At 37.5% G+C, this 19,137-nt stretch overlaps 1 protein-coding gene across 3 annotated transcripts in view; it reads left to right on the forward strand.

The window, feature by feature from the left end:
* LOC115761252 (aminopeptidase N) overlaps positions 1-19,137 on the forward strand; it is a 42,836-nt gene that overhangs the window by 17,044 nt on the left and 6,655 nt on the right. For 2 of the 3 annotated variants that reach the window (XM_030702963.1, XM_030702964.1), the window contains 2 exons: positions 17,507-17,690; positions 18,035-18,304. In XM_030702963.1, coding sequence (XP_030558823.1) covers positions 17,507-17,690; positions 18,035-18,304 — 454 coding nt within the window. Of the gene's footprint in view, positions 1-14,108; positions 14,400-17,506; positions 17,691-18,034; positions 18,305-19,137 lie in introns of all 3 variants that reach the window. The other variant, XM_030702962.1, reaches the window with a different exon arrangement.

The following is a 19,137-nucleotide window of genomic DNA, read 5'->3' on the forward strand; positions in this document are numbered from 1 at the left end:
ATAGATTTATAAAATGTTTCACCTGTAGTTCTTTCAGTTTAATTACTTTTATAGCAATCGACTGTTTGTTTATTCTCAGAAGAAAACCCCATAAATGTTCAATAATAGCATTTAAATCCAAAAAAAAGAGCACAATTGTTAAATTATTTCATCTAAACAAAAACACGAATTTTAATTAAAGCCACACGATTTTGTACTGTGTAAATAATATCTCGTGACGCAACTGTAAATGATTCGCGTATTTACATAAGCAGATTATTAAATGTTAATCAGTCTGCGCATTGGTTCTGGTTAGGTATTCTACGCATAGTATATAAATTGCCTTAAAATAAAATAAAAAACGAAACAGTCAGCAGTCAATGTTGTTGACAACTGTATTCCATTTAGGGCAACTGTGGCGGATGCTGAACAACCTTATGTGTATTTCAATTAATATTCATTTCAATAACTAAAACTGTCATAAATTCCACACGAGACAGTTGCATTGAGCGGCGCCGAGTTCTGAGAAGATTTTTACCAGCAAATTGTGAACGATTGATGCAATGTCAAATTTCAAGTATCCAAACGTACAGCCAGAGAGAGAGCAGGAATTCGCGAATGCAAATGCAACTTGGGGCACGTCTCCAAAATGCCAAAAAAGAATAAGAGCTCGCAGCATCGAGTTCCAAGCAACAATTTGGGGCAGCTGCTGATGTCATCCGGGCAATGTGAAAGATCTGTAAGGATCGGCGCGGTCTCTTGTGTGCATGTGTGTTGTATATGTATGTATCTTGATCACGTTTTCAGCAAAGCAAAAGAGCTGCGACCGCAGCACAATAAAGATACATTTTGCAGCGGCTGGCACCATTATGCCTGCTTTCGGTTTGGCTTTGGACATGAATTTGATTCCTGGAACTCCTAAAAAATAACCACCATAAATAACTTGGTCTGGCTCTTTTGAAAACAAATCGCATTTGCGATTTTATTTGGTTTATTTTTTTCTTTCCATTGAGTCATTTAAATGACGCAAAGCCCTTGAACTTGGCTTGGGCTAATGTCGTGGCATAAGCTTAACAAATGTTCTTCTTTGATAACTGCGCCAACCTGTTGATAACCTTGAACGCATGTGTGAAACTCACATAAAATACAAATTCCAAGTCAACAAATAATAGAAAACATTAATAGCCCAGAAAATATCAACACACAGAAAACACGAAAACACCCGCATATTCGTGTACTACATATATATTAAAAACAAATAAAATATCGAGCAACAGCTAAGTCAACTGAATTAAACAACGCATTCAAAAGGCAATTAGATAGCAGAGCGATACGCAATTTATGCGAGCACAGCGATAATTTATAGTGTCAGTCGATGTTTATGAACACCCCTAGCCGAAAAACCAAAAAATGATATATCTATAGAGCTTTTAATGCTGCGCCGCGTAGAGTCGGAAAACTTAGCTGAAACATGGACATGGTCCGCTCAATTTTACATTGACCCTGTGGCAGCGAGTGCTTTGAACTGTAAACAAAACTTAGATACAAAAACACATTAATATACTCATACATGCTACATACAATACAAGAACTACATGTATGTGTGTGCGCAGATCTATGCATATGTAAATTTTTTTGCGACACAGCGATGACGACAACAGCTACACGAGTCTGCAACAGAGGGGAGTACAACAATATTTCCTATACCCTTAATAACCCATAAAGTATATCTATTTTGAACAACAAATTTACAAATAAATGAATATAAATAAATTGAGCTTTTTTCGACTTCCATCCCATTGCATATTATCGATACCATGTTTAGACTTACTTTTTAAGCATAACTCAAAAGTGTGTACGAGTTAGAAACACCCAACTTGTTATATAGCTCTATTTATGCACATTTTAAATATACCTCACTTTTTCTATATAGATGAAACTTAGATAGTGTTTAACAGGGTATTTCCTAGTCAGGTACTTCCGAAGAGAACTAATTTTTTTTTTAGCAAAATTTATTAGCAGCATTTGTTGTTGAATTTAATAATGGCAGCTGCTCTTTGTTTAGACTTCAACTTGACCTTAGAATATATATGTCTATATATATATTTGTACTATCTAGCCTGTAGACAGCCCCATCTACTTAATTGGGCATGATAAGGTATCTGAATTAGCATAATCCACGTGACAAGAAGGCGTGAATTTTAACACCTCTGTCAAATGACTAAGCGATAAGCAAAAGTCTTGATAGGCGTACAAATATTTAAGAAAAACAACTCTCAACTAACACTCGAATCTAAAGCCGTTGGACAAGTTTTCAAGAGTTTTCAATCGTTTGACAGCTAATTGAAATGATTTTCAATGTTTTGAAGTGTCGCATTTGTGAGGTGTTCAATTACCAGACATGAAAAATGCAACTGCTCAAGTTAAAAAATTTGGAAAGAAAGCGGATCAATTGTAATAGGAAGCTTCATAACACACCATTTGTTAGGTTTTCTCAAAGAGCTTTGACAGGCTTTGACAGTCTGAATAAAAATAGCTTTTATACGCAGTGCCTGTTGAAAATGTGTAAGCAGGGTACACAATTTTGTTTGTCCAAAAGTACGTAACAGGCAGAAGGCAGCCATTTCGACCTCATAAAGTAAATACTTATTCTTGATGAGAATCAACAGTCAAGCCAATCGAGCCACGTCCGTCCCTTCTTTTGTCCGTATGTATGAACGCGTCGTATGAACCCTGTTTTAACGAAAACGATACCATTTTCCTATTTGTGACAATGTCTCGAAGCCAGAGACATCAAGTTAAGTATTGACCTCTTGTATAATATACTGCAAATTTAGAATTTTTCACTTTTTTGATACGTCCCACTGTAATCCACAATATGGAAAATAATCTTATTGTCAGAATTATAGCCTGGGTTTATTCAAGTTTGCATTTGCTAAAGTTTGTTATAGCTTTTCGTGGCTGTTGCAAAGTATCTCCTAGTCGGCACTCCCGACTGAAGCAGTCTTACTCGTTTTTTGATTGCATCATTTCTATTTATCACCTACTTGCACCATTTGCCCATATGTAACATTCACTTGTCAATTTTCATTGTAGCTCGTTTCACTATTTGAAATATTTTCCATTTTTCCATACCCATTCGCCTTTCCAGTTCAAGTTCAGCGAGATCGAAGACAACTGTCCCCTTCGCTCCGATTCTCAATCGATCGAGTGCATTAAGAAAAACACGTGATTTGCATTTAAATTGTTTGCCTAACCGCCAAATCAATTGGCCTCTGTCTTGGCCGTTTTCTCGATTTATTTGCATTGGCTCTATGCCGGCTGTGACTCGTTTATGCAAATCATGGAAATGACAAAAGATCAAACAAAATATATAAACAAATATACATATACATAACAATGACGTCAGCGTTTTAGTGTGTCTGCACATTGTGCACAAATTAAAGACAATTTGCAACGCTTGTAGTTGTAGTTTGTGGCAACTCCAATTGCCTCCAATGACACATTTTGCGCAACGCCCATCGATTTGCTAAATAAACATTGCCAATGGAGATAGACGATGAAACTATTGCTCTTACATACCACATACTATATATTTATAGATATGTATGCAATTGTTATTAGACAGCTGTTATTTGAGCGCATGCGCGACATTCTGTTGCATGCAGAGTTGCCAGTTTTACAGTTTGACGCAACGTTGCTAAGCTTCTGGAGGTAATTGTTCAACTTTATCCTTAAACAAATTACTCCTATTTTTTAAATGGGGCTACCATTCGAAAATAGTTGACCTAGCTATTCATCTATATTTGTATTAATTTTCTTTGAGTGTATTCAAACTTCTCGCCAAACATTCGTAATCGCTGCAATCTTTTAAGCTGACTGGCTGTCAAATCTTTTGCATTTTATGCGCGTAATTTTGCAGCTTTATCTGCAATAATAAAATTAAATAATTTACTTTAATGGCCAGCCATGTTAACGGGGCTAAGTGTTTTTCGCTGTAGATTGCAGACTTATATATAAAAACAGCTCCCAAGTCCGCCGTTCAGAAAAGCTGCAACTAAAAGATACCATACTAGCTGAAAGCTGAAAAATCTGAAGATCAAGCCTTGTCTAAAATGCCATTCACAATATAAATTAGTTTAGTTCTGCCAAAGTAATAGAAGTTTTAACTTTCAGTCGAAGAACTTTGCAAATTTCAATATATATATAAAAAAAATAACATTTATCTAGATTAGAAACTATGCACAAAGTGTGATCAATCATTTAAACTGGTTCAGTTTTTGACAAAGTTCTGGCACTGTGAAAATTTATGATACCCTCTTAAAAATTTGAACAGGGTACAGCAATGTTTGCCGCTTTAGAGATAAGCACTCAGCTTGGGGGCTGGTATGCAAAATTGACTAAAATTGGCAAAAAAAATAATGGTTACGCGCAAATAAAAAAATAAAAACCGCATCAAGCCGGGAGCCACATCGTGATTTAGTCGGCATGGAAAATCTATTGCCAAAGTCGGGTCAAACACAAAGGCGATGTGCCCCCATGTCTTGCAAGTCTGAATGGAAGCCAGCACGTATTCGCAGTGCTTAGATTGCACTTTAATAGATAATAAATTGAGGAGCCGCCTGAGCGCCTGAGCACCTGAGCTGCATAAAGCCATAGAACGTGTTGCACATTTGTCATAATGCGGAACAAATAGCCAACATGATGAATGTGCGGGCATAGATATATATGGACAGATATGGCAGATACCATTGACAATCCGCTGAAAACAGAGTACAGCAGTTGAGTTCAGACGCGGCCCACGCAATTTAATGCAAGACATTTTTTAATTGAAGTTAAAATTGTTTCAGTTTCGGGTATGGGCTGCTACAAATTGGCAAAAATAAAATAAAAATAAGATAAAGAAAAAGGAAAAGACACAATTAATCAATTGTCATAATGAAAACGAATCTTGAACGCGTGGGCCTTGCTGCCAATTGGACAACGTCTGGGCCCTCGGGCGGCATTTGAGCGCAGGTGTGGGGCTTGAAAAACTTTATTTAATTTACAAAAAATTAACCCGAGACACAAAACCCGAATTGCCAACAGATAAATGTTGGCCATAAATCACACGTCTCTCAATGCCAATTGTGGCATGCGTGCGGATCAAAGACCCGGCTAAATCTACAAGCCCACACACACACACACACTTCAGATAATCCATGTATATATATTTTCCAAGAGAATTACCTATATTTCCATTAGCTCAAAGCGAATGTCGCATCGTGCAAGCACTTTAAGCAAATAATTTTGACAGCACTATAAATAAAATATAATTTTTGCCTGTGTGCATATACACAAAACCTAAATACTTTTCAACAAAAACAACTACAACAACACCAACTACAAAGATTGTACAGTGCGTGACAATGTCAGTGCCAGCGAGTGAAAACGAGAGCAAAACTAATTTGGCATCAGGCCAAATAAAAACCCGATTATGCCCCGTACGTGTATGAAAAGCGTAAAAAAATGAAATGCCGTAATAACAAATAAAAGAGAGAAAAAATATAACGAAACAACTAAAAATACAACATTTAAATCTAATAAAACTGTTGAAAAAACCTGACAAAAACAATAAACAAATTAAAGCTAAGTAGTGACTATGCCATACCCTGTACATTGTGTATTACTTTTTCATAAATTGTTATGGTTTGGCTTATTCGGTTCGTTTTCCACGTTCATAAATTCCAAGCAAAACATGGTGTCTCACAGTTTTCCGGTTTTCCGGTTCCTATGAATTTTTCTATATTATTATTCAATAAAACTTTATTTTAAGTGCAACAAAATGGGTTGCAGGCTCAAATCCCGAGCGTGGTTATAGACCCTCTATATAAGATCAATGCGATAAAGTTAAACATAGATAGACTAAAATATCTTTATGCTTACAAAATCTCAAGCTAATTGTTAACTAGTCCATATATTGAGTATACCCTATAGCTAAATGCCTGTTTATTTTAAGTATAGGCTCACACACAAAATAAAACGTCCAGTTTGAGATCCTAGCCAATAATTTGAGGCTAATTTGTATGGCGGAACTGTGTTGTAGGTGTAAATATATACACATAACAATTCACGTAGTTTATTCAGCATGAAATGCACACAAAAGTGTTGGTCGATTGTGCGACAACTTAATGCCCCCGAAGGACACAAAATACGTAATTATATAGAAATTATAGCTTATGAGCTACGTTTAATTTGATTATATATTAAATGAACGACTTACTTACGGCGTGAAATTCATTTGGTGGCGTAATTTAGGGGCGGGGCTACGCTCAAGGTTAGGCAGTTGCCATTAATTGCCGGGCTTGGATATTCATTTGAGATCTATAGTAAATGGCCAATGAATATAGCTTCTTGGAATAATTTAGCTAAATAAGCCATAAATAAAATGCACAAACAAAAGGCAATAAACTGTGGAATCTACAATAAATATTTCTAACCTCAGTTTTTATGCTCGTCTCGTACTCCATAAAATGTAGCTTTAAGAAAAAAAGACAAAAAAAAAACGAATTGTAAAACATTTAACTAATTGGCAATATGCGTTTCAATGAACGTATCCATTTTCAATGGAAATTGCTTAATTACAGTTGTGAGTTTTAATGAAAAAAAATAGTGCAATTCATTTTGATTTGCAAAGTGCGACAAATTGTTAAAGCACTCGAATTACATATTACAAAACATGCGAAAACACGAGCTCATCAGAAACGGATTGCATGTCGGGCGGACAGAAAAAAAGCACAAACCACTTTGTTAACGATTTTTGCGTGAAAATTGTTAAATAAAACAGAAAAAACGGCGGGCAGCGACTAGGCAATACTCTGTTCAGAAAATGAGGCGTGGCCATATTATAAGTATTTGGATCGTTCTTCTCCTCCACAACTATGGGACACACCGACTTTCCCAGTTTGCCCATATCTAGTGGGCGTGGTCAAGAAAATGTGTAAGACTTTGTCCGATGCAAAAAGTTCCAGGCCTCAGCTTCAATAATCGCAAAAAAATAATCACATATAAAAACTCGAAAAGCCCATATACCCCTCTTCACTTTGTGAACAATGTACAAAAAGTGTTTTACTAGCCATTGTTGTTACTCTTTGCGGTTTGAGTAACGTGTCGTTGTTAATTAAAACTGAGAATTGTTTGGAAATTGTATTTTTGTTGTTTAGTGTATCTTTCGGGTCAGTCATTGCTCTAGGACGCATTGTCGGGCATTGCTCATACGCCGCGTTGTACATGCGTTGTTTTTTTTTTTGCCACAAGGTTTGTTCAACCAAGCGAAGTTCATCAGAGCTAAGGTCCACTGTTACAGGTAGCGAGCAGAGAGACAAAACTTAATTCCATTTGCTTGCCAAACTTTTTTTCATTGCTTTGTTTATTGCCCGCTTTTTATTGCTTTTTCGTTTGACATGCAAAAAAAAAAACTAAAATGTTTGTAGGCGAGTTAATTCGCTCAGCCGGCCACTTCCCCTCCAGCTCTAACAGCTAATGGAAATTGGCTCGTTTGATAACTGACGACTGCTTTGTTGTTGTGCGCGGCGGTTTCTCTGTGTGTGTGCGTGTGTGTGTGTTTGCATTTGGGCTGGCGTCATGCCGTCATTTTCAGTCAGTGAATTAGAATGAGCGCTAATTTAATTTGCAAATTAGCCGTCGCTCGACAAGTGTCAAATTTAGCCCAATAAATACGCATAGATCATGTGCTAGGTGCACAATGTGCAGATCAAAGCGCTGCGTTTCAAAATTATTTTACAGATACATAGGAATCTCTCACAATAGTATCTCATAATTACCAAAGTATCTTTTAAGCCGTGACAAATAAATTACATCTTATGGATATAAGAGTATCTTAAAAATAAAAAATTTCTTACTAACACAAAAGTATCTCATAGGTACAATAGTATCTCACTGAGACTTTAGTATACTTTGAGCAGCTATGACAAAGAACTGAAATTTCACAGATATAAAAGTATCTTTACGATAAAAAGTATCTTACAAGTACAAAAGTAACGCATTCGTACAGGGCTTACTACTTTAGAAAAACATCTCATAGGTAAAAATATCTTACAGATACATTAGTATATGTTAAGATGCATAAAAATCTGTAGCAAATAACTGGCATCTGTTCCGTTCTTCTTGCCAGTCTCTGCCTTGCCTCTATTTTATGCATTTCTTTTTTAATTTTGATAATCCCTGCAGACATTTTGCATCTCAGCAGGAGGGCAATTGACATTAGCAATGCACGTCTGTTGGCACGCCCACTTGGCTGTGCCCCAAAGGCGCAGCTTCTGCAGCAACCGTCGCTGAGGTGTCTCCGCTGATAAATCATGGCAGGCAGCCCCAAGCTGACAGCATTTAGACACTCAGTGCCGCCAAATTATCTGTATGCCGAATGCAGTCAGTCGCAGAGCCGAGCATAGCCGCACACTTCCCTACCCTACCCGCTTTACACTTCAAGGTAGCGTCAAGTGATGACAAGTCCAAACAGTTCTCAGGGCTTTGCATTGTTTGTGCTCCATGTTGTCACAATGTGTTGTTGCCCTGTTTGAATTGTTGTTTCTGACGCTGAGATACATAACATTAAATATATATGCACTTACACTAAAAAAAAGTTTGGGATAATTAAGTTAATTGTAATGAATGTTTAGCGAAGAATTTCTTAAATTTTTTTTTTACTGAAACAACATAAAATACTTAAAATAAAATCTTATTTGAAGTACAAAAAAATTTCTAAGCCCAACAAACAAGTTTGCCAAGAATGAAAACCGACTATATAGTCCAATCAAAAAACATATTTAAAGGAAATTTTATTAAAAATATTCTGAAATCAGGCCTGTCTTACGCTTAAATCAATCCAATATTATATAAAAGCTAAGCCTGCTTCAGCTCGAGTCAAGCCAATTAAGACTAACATTGACTATAATTAAGATTTTTATGATTGAGAAAACCTGTTTACATCAATAACTTAGCTTACGAAATTTTTGGCAGGCTAAGCTTTAAGTACTTGATTTTCTTCAGTGTATATATTTCGGGGTCTGCATCTGCCACGGCTACCGTTGCGCAGTGCAAATAATGCGACTGGTTTTCAAGTTTGTCTGCGCCGGAAATGTGACTTCATCTGTGACTCCTCTCATTAGCCACTCGCATAATCAGCTGCATTGTTTTCTTGCCTCACAGCTCGTTTTCTGTTTTTCTGTTCATATTATCCACAAATTATCAATAACTATAACAGAGACTTTGGCGAGTTATGCTAATCGCGCGTTTAGCTAAATCGATTATACAATAGATTTGATATTTAAGAAACAGCTCGGCTACTGCTTCACTTTCGTTTCTCTGCCCCATCAAATTATTAACAAATTCTGCTGAATTTACAACAAAAAAGAAAACAAAATAATAAGAAATAGAAGATGGAAAAACTGAAAGCGAAACCAAGAAAAACAACAAATAAAGCTGTGTCGGCGTGAATCAAAGAAAATGCCCTGGTCCCCAGGCCTGAAAATAAACAATTTTTGAGGCGTTAAAGCAAACTGAAACCCAGAAGAAACAAAAAAAATAACAAAACATGACCACAATATGAACTAGTGTAGTGTTTTTTTTCGCTTCTTCTGCTTTTATCGAGTTGAAAGTTTGTTTAGATTTCAAGTTTGATGCGACACAACAAATGAATTGTTTATTGCCGCGGCACATGCAACATTTTGTGCAGCATTATCGAGTACAAAACTATGCATAAATCGAGTGACATTTCCGCAGAACCTTCCAAGCCCCTCCCCAAGCCACCCGGGACATGCAGTGAATCAATGGAACTTTAAAGAGCCCTTCACTCGGTAATTGCAATGCAGAACGTTTCATTAGAGGCATGCAAAACAATATGGGCAATATAACAGAATACCGGGCGGCACTTGGATAGTAGTGCTTAACAGACACACAACGCTCACACACACATATACACACACACACACACCCACCACCAGAAACTCCTACACTCGCAACACGTTCTGCAAAGTTCAGTCAACTCTGCGCTTGGCTTTTATTTTCAAAATATACGAACTTAACGATTCAGCTGAACAAATTACAGGAACGAAGTTAAAACAAAAAAAAAGTTAACAACATGAAGAATCAGCAAACATTATTGTTCTTATACCCTGAACCCATTGAAATTGGGTAGATTATCGTTTTCTGTCGATATCTAGACACATTTCCAAAATATCGATAAAAATCGATTTGAAAATTTGCATTTTTTTACATAACTCGAAAATTATGAGAGCTAGACACAAAAAAAACTGGTGTGTAGATTCTCATTTAGTATACACAGATTAAGAATATTTCCGTTTTTGAATAAACTTTCTCATTCTCCCTGAAATTGAAGAAATATTGTTTTACACTTTGGTATATCCACAAATTTGTGTGCCATATTTAAGCTCTAAGAATTACATTCAGATCGAATAATTAACAACTCAGTTAAAAAATAATGCATTTAACATACGTATTGTGAGTCAAAGGTATGCAGAAGCACGGTGCACAGCTTGCGATGCGTGCTTGTGTGTGCGTATAAGTGTGTTTTTTATGTGTTTGTATGTATAGAAGAAAGTAAAATTGTCTGTCACACCTCGGCGCTGAGCTCACGGTATCTGCAAGTCGGACAACCCCGAATTTGATATAATTGTGATGCTTCTTGTTGTTGTTACTATTGTTAGATTGTTGTATTTGGCTGCGTGTTGAAATTGTGAATTTTTTTAATTACATTTTAATTAGCCAGTTTTTTTTTGTGTTTGTATTGGAAACTAAGTGTACTTACTGTACGCATTCAGTTGACCTACATTTTGGAGTAGGGGTACCGTCACTTGTCCACATTTTTGTGGAGATTCGAAGACACACAGCCTTGGCTTTCTTCTGTTGCAAATATGCCTTGTCACATCTTCAACATCTGTCAACCGCTTGTAATTAATGCAAAAAATTGTCAGATTCTTTTTTTGCATACACTGTTCAAAAAGTGAAAAAGGGTATATTTGTTTCGCTAAAAACGCTTTAAAACTTAAATTAAGGAACAATTTACGAGAGAATAAAAATTATTTCGGCATAGCATGAGAGTAATAAAAAAAAAGACTAGATATGTTTCGTAGTGTAATCAAGACTGATTTAAGCTGTTGGTACATTATGCACAGAGTATGGCACAAGCATTTGCACCCGACTGCAACGGTACTGACTTGTTATTCTTTCACTTCCTGAAGAGCTGCTCAACCAGGGCCGGAATTGGGTCAGTGAGCAATTAAATCACAGGCTGCGAATACGAAATGTAAATGCTGCAAACGGATCCCGAACATATGGCGGGCTTTAATAGGGCAACCCGCTCCAACAAAGACAGAGAGAATGAGAAAATCAGAAAAATAAGTTAATCAAGCGACGGAACTATCGGAACATGGCATCTTGGTGTGACTCATAAATCTGGCCAGAGCCGTCACCCAACGAGTGGAAGAAAGAAATTCACTTGTAAACAGAACAGCAAACAGAAATTGTTTAAATAACCCATTTGTCGACCCAATTAACACACTTCTCATTTCCAATATGGGTTATCATTAAACGAGGTGTTGAGCATGCTGAATTGGGCATGGGTACGGGAAGTGAAAGAGGCACACATGCAACAATTAACGAAAAAGCAGCATAAAAAGCAGCGATTGTCAGTCATTTCTGTGATTTCGATGGTAGCGATAAGATAAAGGCAATAATTGGGCTACAATTTCTGGTGCAGTGGAAAGCCGCAGTCAAACAGTTCACAATGACGTAAATAAAACTCTTTCTTTCCGCCCTATTCGTTAAGGTAACATACACAGCCGATAACATATTGTACTCGCTATCAGCTCACGGGGGTCTTTCACAACAAAACATTTGTTGCAGCCGAAAAGAACTGCTTTTTTTCTATGGAAAGCACATTTTATTTTTATCGACTTCCTAGTTCTGCGTTTAGTTTTGGGTCTGGAGCTCGCTTATCTTTGCGAATTTTCTAGACAGAGTTGCGCATACGACGCGTTATCTGTGCGCACATAAATGCTATTTAATTCCAGTTGGCTAAAAACAAAACAGACTTGTTAAGACCTTAGACGGTGGCCATTCACAGGAAGATATGCGATTTAGCTGGTTGCTTGTTAATCGATTTACATATATTTTACGACTATTACGTTTTTCGGAACTATTCAAGATCAAAGTCGAACATTTTGGTATACCCTGTACTCATTAAAAATGAGTCTTAAAAAAGGGTATACTTGTTTCTGGTCACATAAAAGTATACGGGCAAAGGAAGGCTTATTCAATGCCTTAAGTAAACTTAATTTAATTTGTATTTGTATCCTTTTTATTTTGTTTGATGTATCCCCCAATTAATATCGATATATATCTATCGAAACCTATGTGCTAACGGGTAAATCTCGTAAATTATAAGAGCTAGAGCCACCAAATTTGAAAATAACAACAACACATTGCGAAAAATCGCGATGATTTCAGAAAGATCTTATTACGAACATTATAGGGAATCTGCTGGTCGAACACGCCCGACTGAAGGCACTTGGTTATTTAATGGGTTGCCTTTTTTTGCTGTTATTGAACTCTAGTTCATTTGCCCATAGAAACGTCGCCATAAAACGCTCGAAAATTTAACGCATGATTGAGTTGGAACGATATGGCACCGTATACTCCCTCTTTCGCTCTCTCACTCTATCGCTGCCTACCCCCTAACTCCATCTCACTCTGCTGGTAAAACGATCTTTTGTATGTGCGCAAAATGCAAAGAGCAAAAAGCATTTCAGTTTTATGGGCCGCAGAACTTCTTAATGAATGGCGAATCGGAGTAGCTGGGAAGGCATTCGGTTACAATTTGCCTGCCCCACAGATCGATGAATCATTTTGTGGTTTCAAACTTTCCGAGAGGGAGTCTTAGTATTCGAACTATTTGAAATGCGAGCTCGGTCTTATGCTCGTTCACAAAGTAAAATGGGTATATAGGTTCGAGCTGAAGATTTGAAATTAATACTCGTTCATCAGGCAAAGTGCTTAGAATATTTGGCTATGCTCAGTGTGGGCGGGGAAAATCGAAATAACTTAAATCATAAAAAATTTTAGAGCTGGAGTCTCCAAATTTTGAATGCAGACTTCTTTAGAAGTGCCTCCCCTAAGGATTAATAGAAAGATTTGGTACCCTGTGGCCGTAGAATATGGATAAATCTTAATTAAATTGGTTGCTCCCGACTGCAACTTTCTGTCTTGTTTTTTTTTCATCATTTTGCAGCTTCAGGCATTTGAAATAAATCGAACTATTTCATAATTGGTGCATAAACGTATTACTTTTATTCTTAGTTTATAGTTGTTGAGCTGCAAAAGAAATTTATAATATTAAAAATCAAATAGCGAAATTCCTAAATACTATTTATAGCTGCCCATTGATTTGTGCGGTAAAGTCCGCACACTCGGGTGCTGCTGGCAGTGCTCTATATATAGCTGTGGGCGAGTACTTATAAACATTGTGTGAATTGTGTTGAATTATTCGCATAGATTGCGTATTTTTAGCAACATGTGAGTGGAAACATTTAAGCATTTGGCGCCGGCAATTGAACTCGTTTCGTTGTGCCTATTGTTGTTGTTGTTCTTACTGTTGTTGTAATTAAATCGATCACTTGCAACTGCAACAACAACAACAACACGAGCAAGCCCCTCGTTGCGACACGTGCCAGTGGATGGCTTCCTTTCCGCCCTCGCCCAGCTACCGAGCCCCTTTGCCCACCCGACAGCTGCGTCAATTTGATTTAATGCATTTCAATTGTTGCGACTTTTCATTGGGCATCGATTCGGCATCAGCGACACACACACGACCACACAAACACACACGCACACACATTCTTACTTCACATTTGCTTTTAATTTCACTGCATGTTTTTCATTAATTAAATGTTGATTATACGCTTAAGAGAACGCATCACACATTAAAAAAAAAACATACACCTGGCTTTTACTCATGTTGCTCAAAATTTTCGCATTTTCTCTCTCTCTCTTTCTCTCCCTTTCTCTCTCTCTCTTCGGCTCGCTCTCTGGTTTTTTCTCGCGCTTCTTTACAGCCATCATATCCTATCCCAACTTGCAAAATTCATCAATATATGCGCCAACAACAACAGCGAACGCTAGCACCGCCATAGAGGTAGCTCCTGCTCCATCATCCGCATCAGCACCACCATCAGCACCACCGAAAAGCTCATCATCCGATTCATCCACAACGCCAGCTTTGGGCGTGGCAGCTGGTCGCCCGTTTCATGGACTTGTTACGAAATTGCGTAATTTCAAGTTTGACGATTCGAAAAATATTCGAAAACGTTTACATTTCGATTTTATATCAAAGGACAGATTTTTGGGTATGTTTCAAAATTTTATAATTAATTAAGTAACGTTCTAAGTATTACCTGCCTGTGGCCAGCCGGTTTTTAATTAACCCCATTTGACATTTTGATTAACCATGCTGTGAGAATTTTTACGAGCTCGAAATTCCCGAATTAATTTCAATGTCGCCAGCTTAATGCCGAGCTCCAGACTGCGACTCGTAGGCGTTATACTTAGTTCCCCAATGAAACTGGCGCCTCACGCACAACGCCCACTCACACAGCCACACACACACGCGCACACACCAACAACATTTCCTCTCATTCACAACTTAATTCAAATGTTTTTATTGTCTTTTAATGCTACTTAAACTTCGACTTGTGCATATTAATATGCATATGCACATATACTTTATACATACATACATATATACATATATATATTTATAATGTCGGTTTCGGCTGGAGGAGGAGCGTTCAAATTGTCTGCTGTTAATGAACACGTGGGACGCAGCATGTGTTTCGTACGCTTTTAATGAAATTCTTCAATCGTTTCTCACCTAACCACCAGGAACAAAAAAAACTCAAAACTAAACAAACAATAAATAAAAACTAAAAATTGGAAGAAAATACTTTTGAAAAGCTTTCAACGTGAGTTACAATTCCTGACAACTGATTTATCCGCTGCATTTAACATGAGCTACATCAACTTGCAGCGGCGACTCGTGTTGGTTTTAATTTGGTGGCTACCACAAAATGTTGTATGTGTCTGCAACATAAATTCCATCAGACTGTGGCACGAAAGAGAGAGACAGAGATCAAAGCCGGTGGGTGTGCTGCTGCGGCTGCTGGTGGTTGCGGCCAGCAGATGTTGGGCCCCAAATAGACGAACAACGGCGATTCCCGAAACAGGTGGAAAGTTTTTGTTGGCCTTTACGTTCACATTGTTAACCCCCTTTTTGCAATTTAATTAAAACTAACATGTATACCCAAAAAGTCACTGCCACTTAAATTTGATGGTCAAGCCCCTCTCTCCCACTCTCTCACTCGCTCTCTCTCTCTCTGAACCACTCTTGCCGTCACTCTCCTTCACTCTTTGTCCAACACGTCATAAAACGCCCGGCTATTATAGCCAAAGTCCATCAACCACGCAGTTTGTTGGGATCATGCTAATCGGTAATTGAAATTGCTGAACACGTGCGTCTCTGCTGCTCGCGTTCATTGGTCATGTCCAGAGGTAGTTGTTATGGCAAACAGTGGGCCCGAAAAGTTAAGCAACAACAGAAGATCAGCAAAGAATGGCAACTAATGCGATTAGACGTCAAATAACCTCGTGATGTATTACAATTATTGAGCATAAGCTCAGGAAGTAGTCAACTTGCTTGAGAAATATCATAAAAGATCTTACGACAATCTATTCAATGGAATATCTTCAGACAGTTCATTCAGTAAAATTTAGGGAAGTGCCCTAAATAATATTTATCTCATCTTGATTTTCACTAGTTTCTCATAGATAACGTTTACACTGAGAGAAACTTACAAGAATTTCTAATGTTTTGTTCCCTATATTCGTTTTGTTCCCATTTCGTTCAGAAAAAAAAAATATTTCAAAATGGACTATTAATATTACCAAAGTATTAGGAATAAGGTATACAATATTTAATACAATAACTATTATAATTGAGATGCTCCCATTGATAGTCGAAATTTCTTAGATTGCGTACTGTAATTAGATATTAACACATCTGTTCTCAAATAAGAATTAAGGATTTTTCTTTAAGTGTATTTGATGTTCATGTCTAATGATACATTATAAAAAGCTCCACAATCATGTGAGAAATTCTTGGTTTATTTTAACCCGCTATTTGGCTATCTTATCAAAGTGTGAACTGACTTTTGTGCAGCACTGTCATTGCTATTTGCTTATGCATAGCCCACTTGCCGACTCTTTCGTCTTTCTACAAATGTTCCGGCCTTAAAAATGAGCCATACATTAATTTTCACTCATGTTTTCGCCATTTACGAATTCAGTTTTCAACATTGAGTTTAATGATCTTTGGCTACCTCAGAGACCCATTGCTAACGCCGCGGGATCGTTCCGAGGCGCATTCATGGCGCTGTCAACACCTAGCTAAATGGCCCGTTAACATTCAATTTTCTTCATTCACATATTGGCCAAATTATGCTATATATCATTTTGATGCACGCGTTCGGTTTACATGTCTTGCATTGAAAATACTGCGCCAAAGTGCATAGTTTATTTTCTTTAAACACTTCATAGTGCATCGGCATGCCAGGAATGCCATAAACGCATGCCTATGAGCACTTTCTAGTGCACATGAAAAAAAAATAAAAAAGATCACCTTCTTCGGCACGTTGAAGTTGGAATACCCTTTCAGATACCTATCTTTTTAAGACTTATATATATATATATATATATATATATATATATATATATATATATACATATACGGTATTTTGCATGCCACAAAAAGTATTTGCAGTTTAAAAACTAGTTTCCATATAAATATACAATCAGACAGATGACAGATAGACAGACGCCCGGCTATATCGTCTCGATTGTTGATATGGATCAAGAATATAATTAATGTATTTTTGAGGGAATCACAGATGCTTCGTTCTGTAGTTTACACATTTCTTATCAAATTTTGTATTCAAATAAAATGAAATATTTTAATGCGTTTTGGAAAAATAAAGGCAGTTATAAAGCAAGTTGTTTGTTTCAGACAGTACTTTTTTAATTTAAGTAAATAAAAAGATATACGTATGTGTATTAGTATGTATATATATAAGAGCACTCTCACCATCTCAGGAAAATGTGCGGTCAATATATGTATAGTTGGATTTAATTTTTTTTCTATAGTTGATCAATGTTTAAACATTTGAAATGGAATCATTTTTTTGCCCATAGCTGTATATACCTTATGATGTTACCTCCACCTGTACATTACACAATTGGTGACAAAAAAAAACACAATAGCATTTGCAAGAGTATGGAAAGAACATTAAAACGTTTTACGAAACGTGGCCCATTTATTGAGGCAATTGAAATTTGCCTTTATTTCGTATACTAACTGATATTTTTCTAACTCTCCCTCTCTTTCTGTCTCTCTCATTAACAGGTGGTCAGCTGAAGACCAAGAATGGACAGAAATACGTTTTTAATGGGCCACCATCGGGTGTTTATGTGTCCAGGACCTGCCTGGTCATTTCGGCATTCATAATGGTGGCAGCTCTAATATCCTCTGTGCTTATCACCTACTTCCTCACGTCTCAGAGCCTGCCCGCGATTGTGCCCAGCCCCAGGTGAGTAAGCGCCCAGTTAACAGCTACACAAATCTAAGCCAGTTGTGGCTTGTGGGTGTGGCATCATTATTAATTTGTTGCTGTTTTTATACTCTGTATTTATTTTTTTGTTTTGCATTCTCGTAATGCGTTTTGGCAAACGAGCTAATTGACTGTGGACAGTCGAGGCGGAAGTGACCTCATTTCAAGTCCGTCTTGAAAGCGAAAGCAATTGGCTCGTTTCCTCTGACGCATTTCAAGGTGCGGAAGGGTCAAAGAAGCTGTTTGGACACAGGGCGCGCCATTAAACAAATACAATTAAGCACTTTGCATAAAACACATTTTTTGTTTCTATTCCAACACAGTGCCCAGGCCCACTCCAAGGACTCGCAGAGTCATGAGAACGATGCAACGAGCGATTCGCACGCGAATGCAACGCCCTTGGCGAGTGCCAAGTTCGATATACCCGATTGGCTGCAGCAGAAAAAGAAACCCACAACTTCAAAGCCAGAGCTGCCCGTGGTGGTGCCGCCCGTGGGTGACATAGCCCAGCCAGAGGAGACGCTGGAAACCCAGGCAAAGTCTGTGGAACGCCCACTACAGCTGTTTGAGGGCTGGCGCCCACTGCACTACAGGTGAGCAAAGGGGATGGGAGAATAGGGGGTGTTCATTGGGGAACTACTCAATCTTGCACTTCAGCCTCAAATTGAATAATGGCTTCAATTGCGTCCACACGCGCGCTGTTCCACCTCAAATTGCTTTGCATGCCCGCATTTCAATTGGAAGCCACGCAAAGTGTGCGGTCTGATGGACAAGTTGGCATAAATTGCTTGTGGAGATTTGTTGTCTCTGCCATTTCCGGCTCACACTGCTGGCAATTAGCGTCGAGTCTTCCACGAATCTGAATCTATCTAGTCGGATTTACATAACGATAACGGATTATCATAAGATTGGAGATCGGCGCGTGTCGGAATTTTTTTTATTTAGCGAGATAGAATGTTTTTAAAGTAATTAAATGTTTAGTATATCTACATATGTGTCTGACCGTCTGATTAAATGATTGATTGACAGATACCCTATGGTAGTCTCGACAATGCTTTCAAAGTATTTAACTTATTAATGTGACTAAATTGCTTCACTGACTATATTTAAATTCTTAGTATATCTACATATGTGACTAACCGTCTGATTGATTGACTGATTGACCGATAATCTATAGTAGTCTCTACAATGCTTTCAAAATATTTAACTTATAAATATATTATTCTATGTGACTGACTTTCTTGACTCACCAGTGTGTTGTGTTAAAGTATTTAAATTCTTACCATCCATTCATATTTGATTGTCCAAACAATATTATTATTTCTCAGTAAATCTACATGTATGTGATTGGCTGACTGATGACCAATGCATATCCACACATATGAGACTGATTGATTGATTGACACACTGATGTCCAATGCACAGT

This window comes from Drosophila novamexicana, unplaced genomic scaffold, assembly GCF_003285875.2.
Source record: "Drosophila novamexicana strain 15010-1031.04,08,12 unplaced genomic scaffold, DnovRS2.1 tig00000485-arrow-pilon, whole genome shotgun sequence".
NCBI lineage: Eukaryota > Metazoa > Arthropoda > Insecta > Diptera > Drosophilidae > Drosophila > Drosophila novamexicana.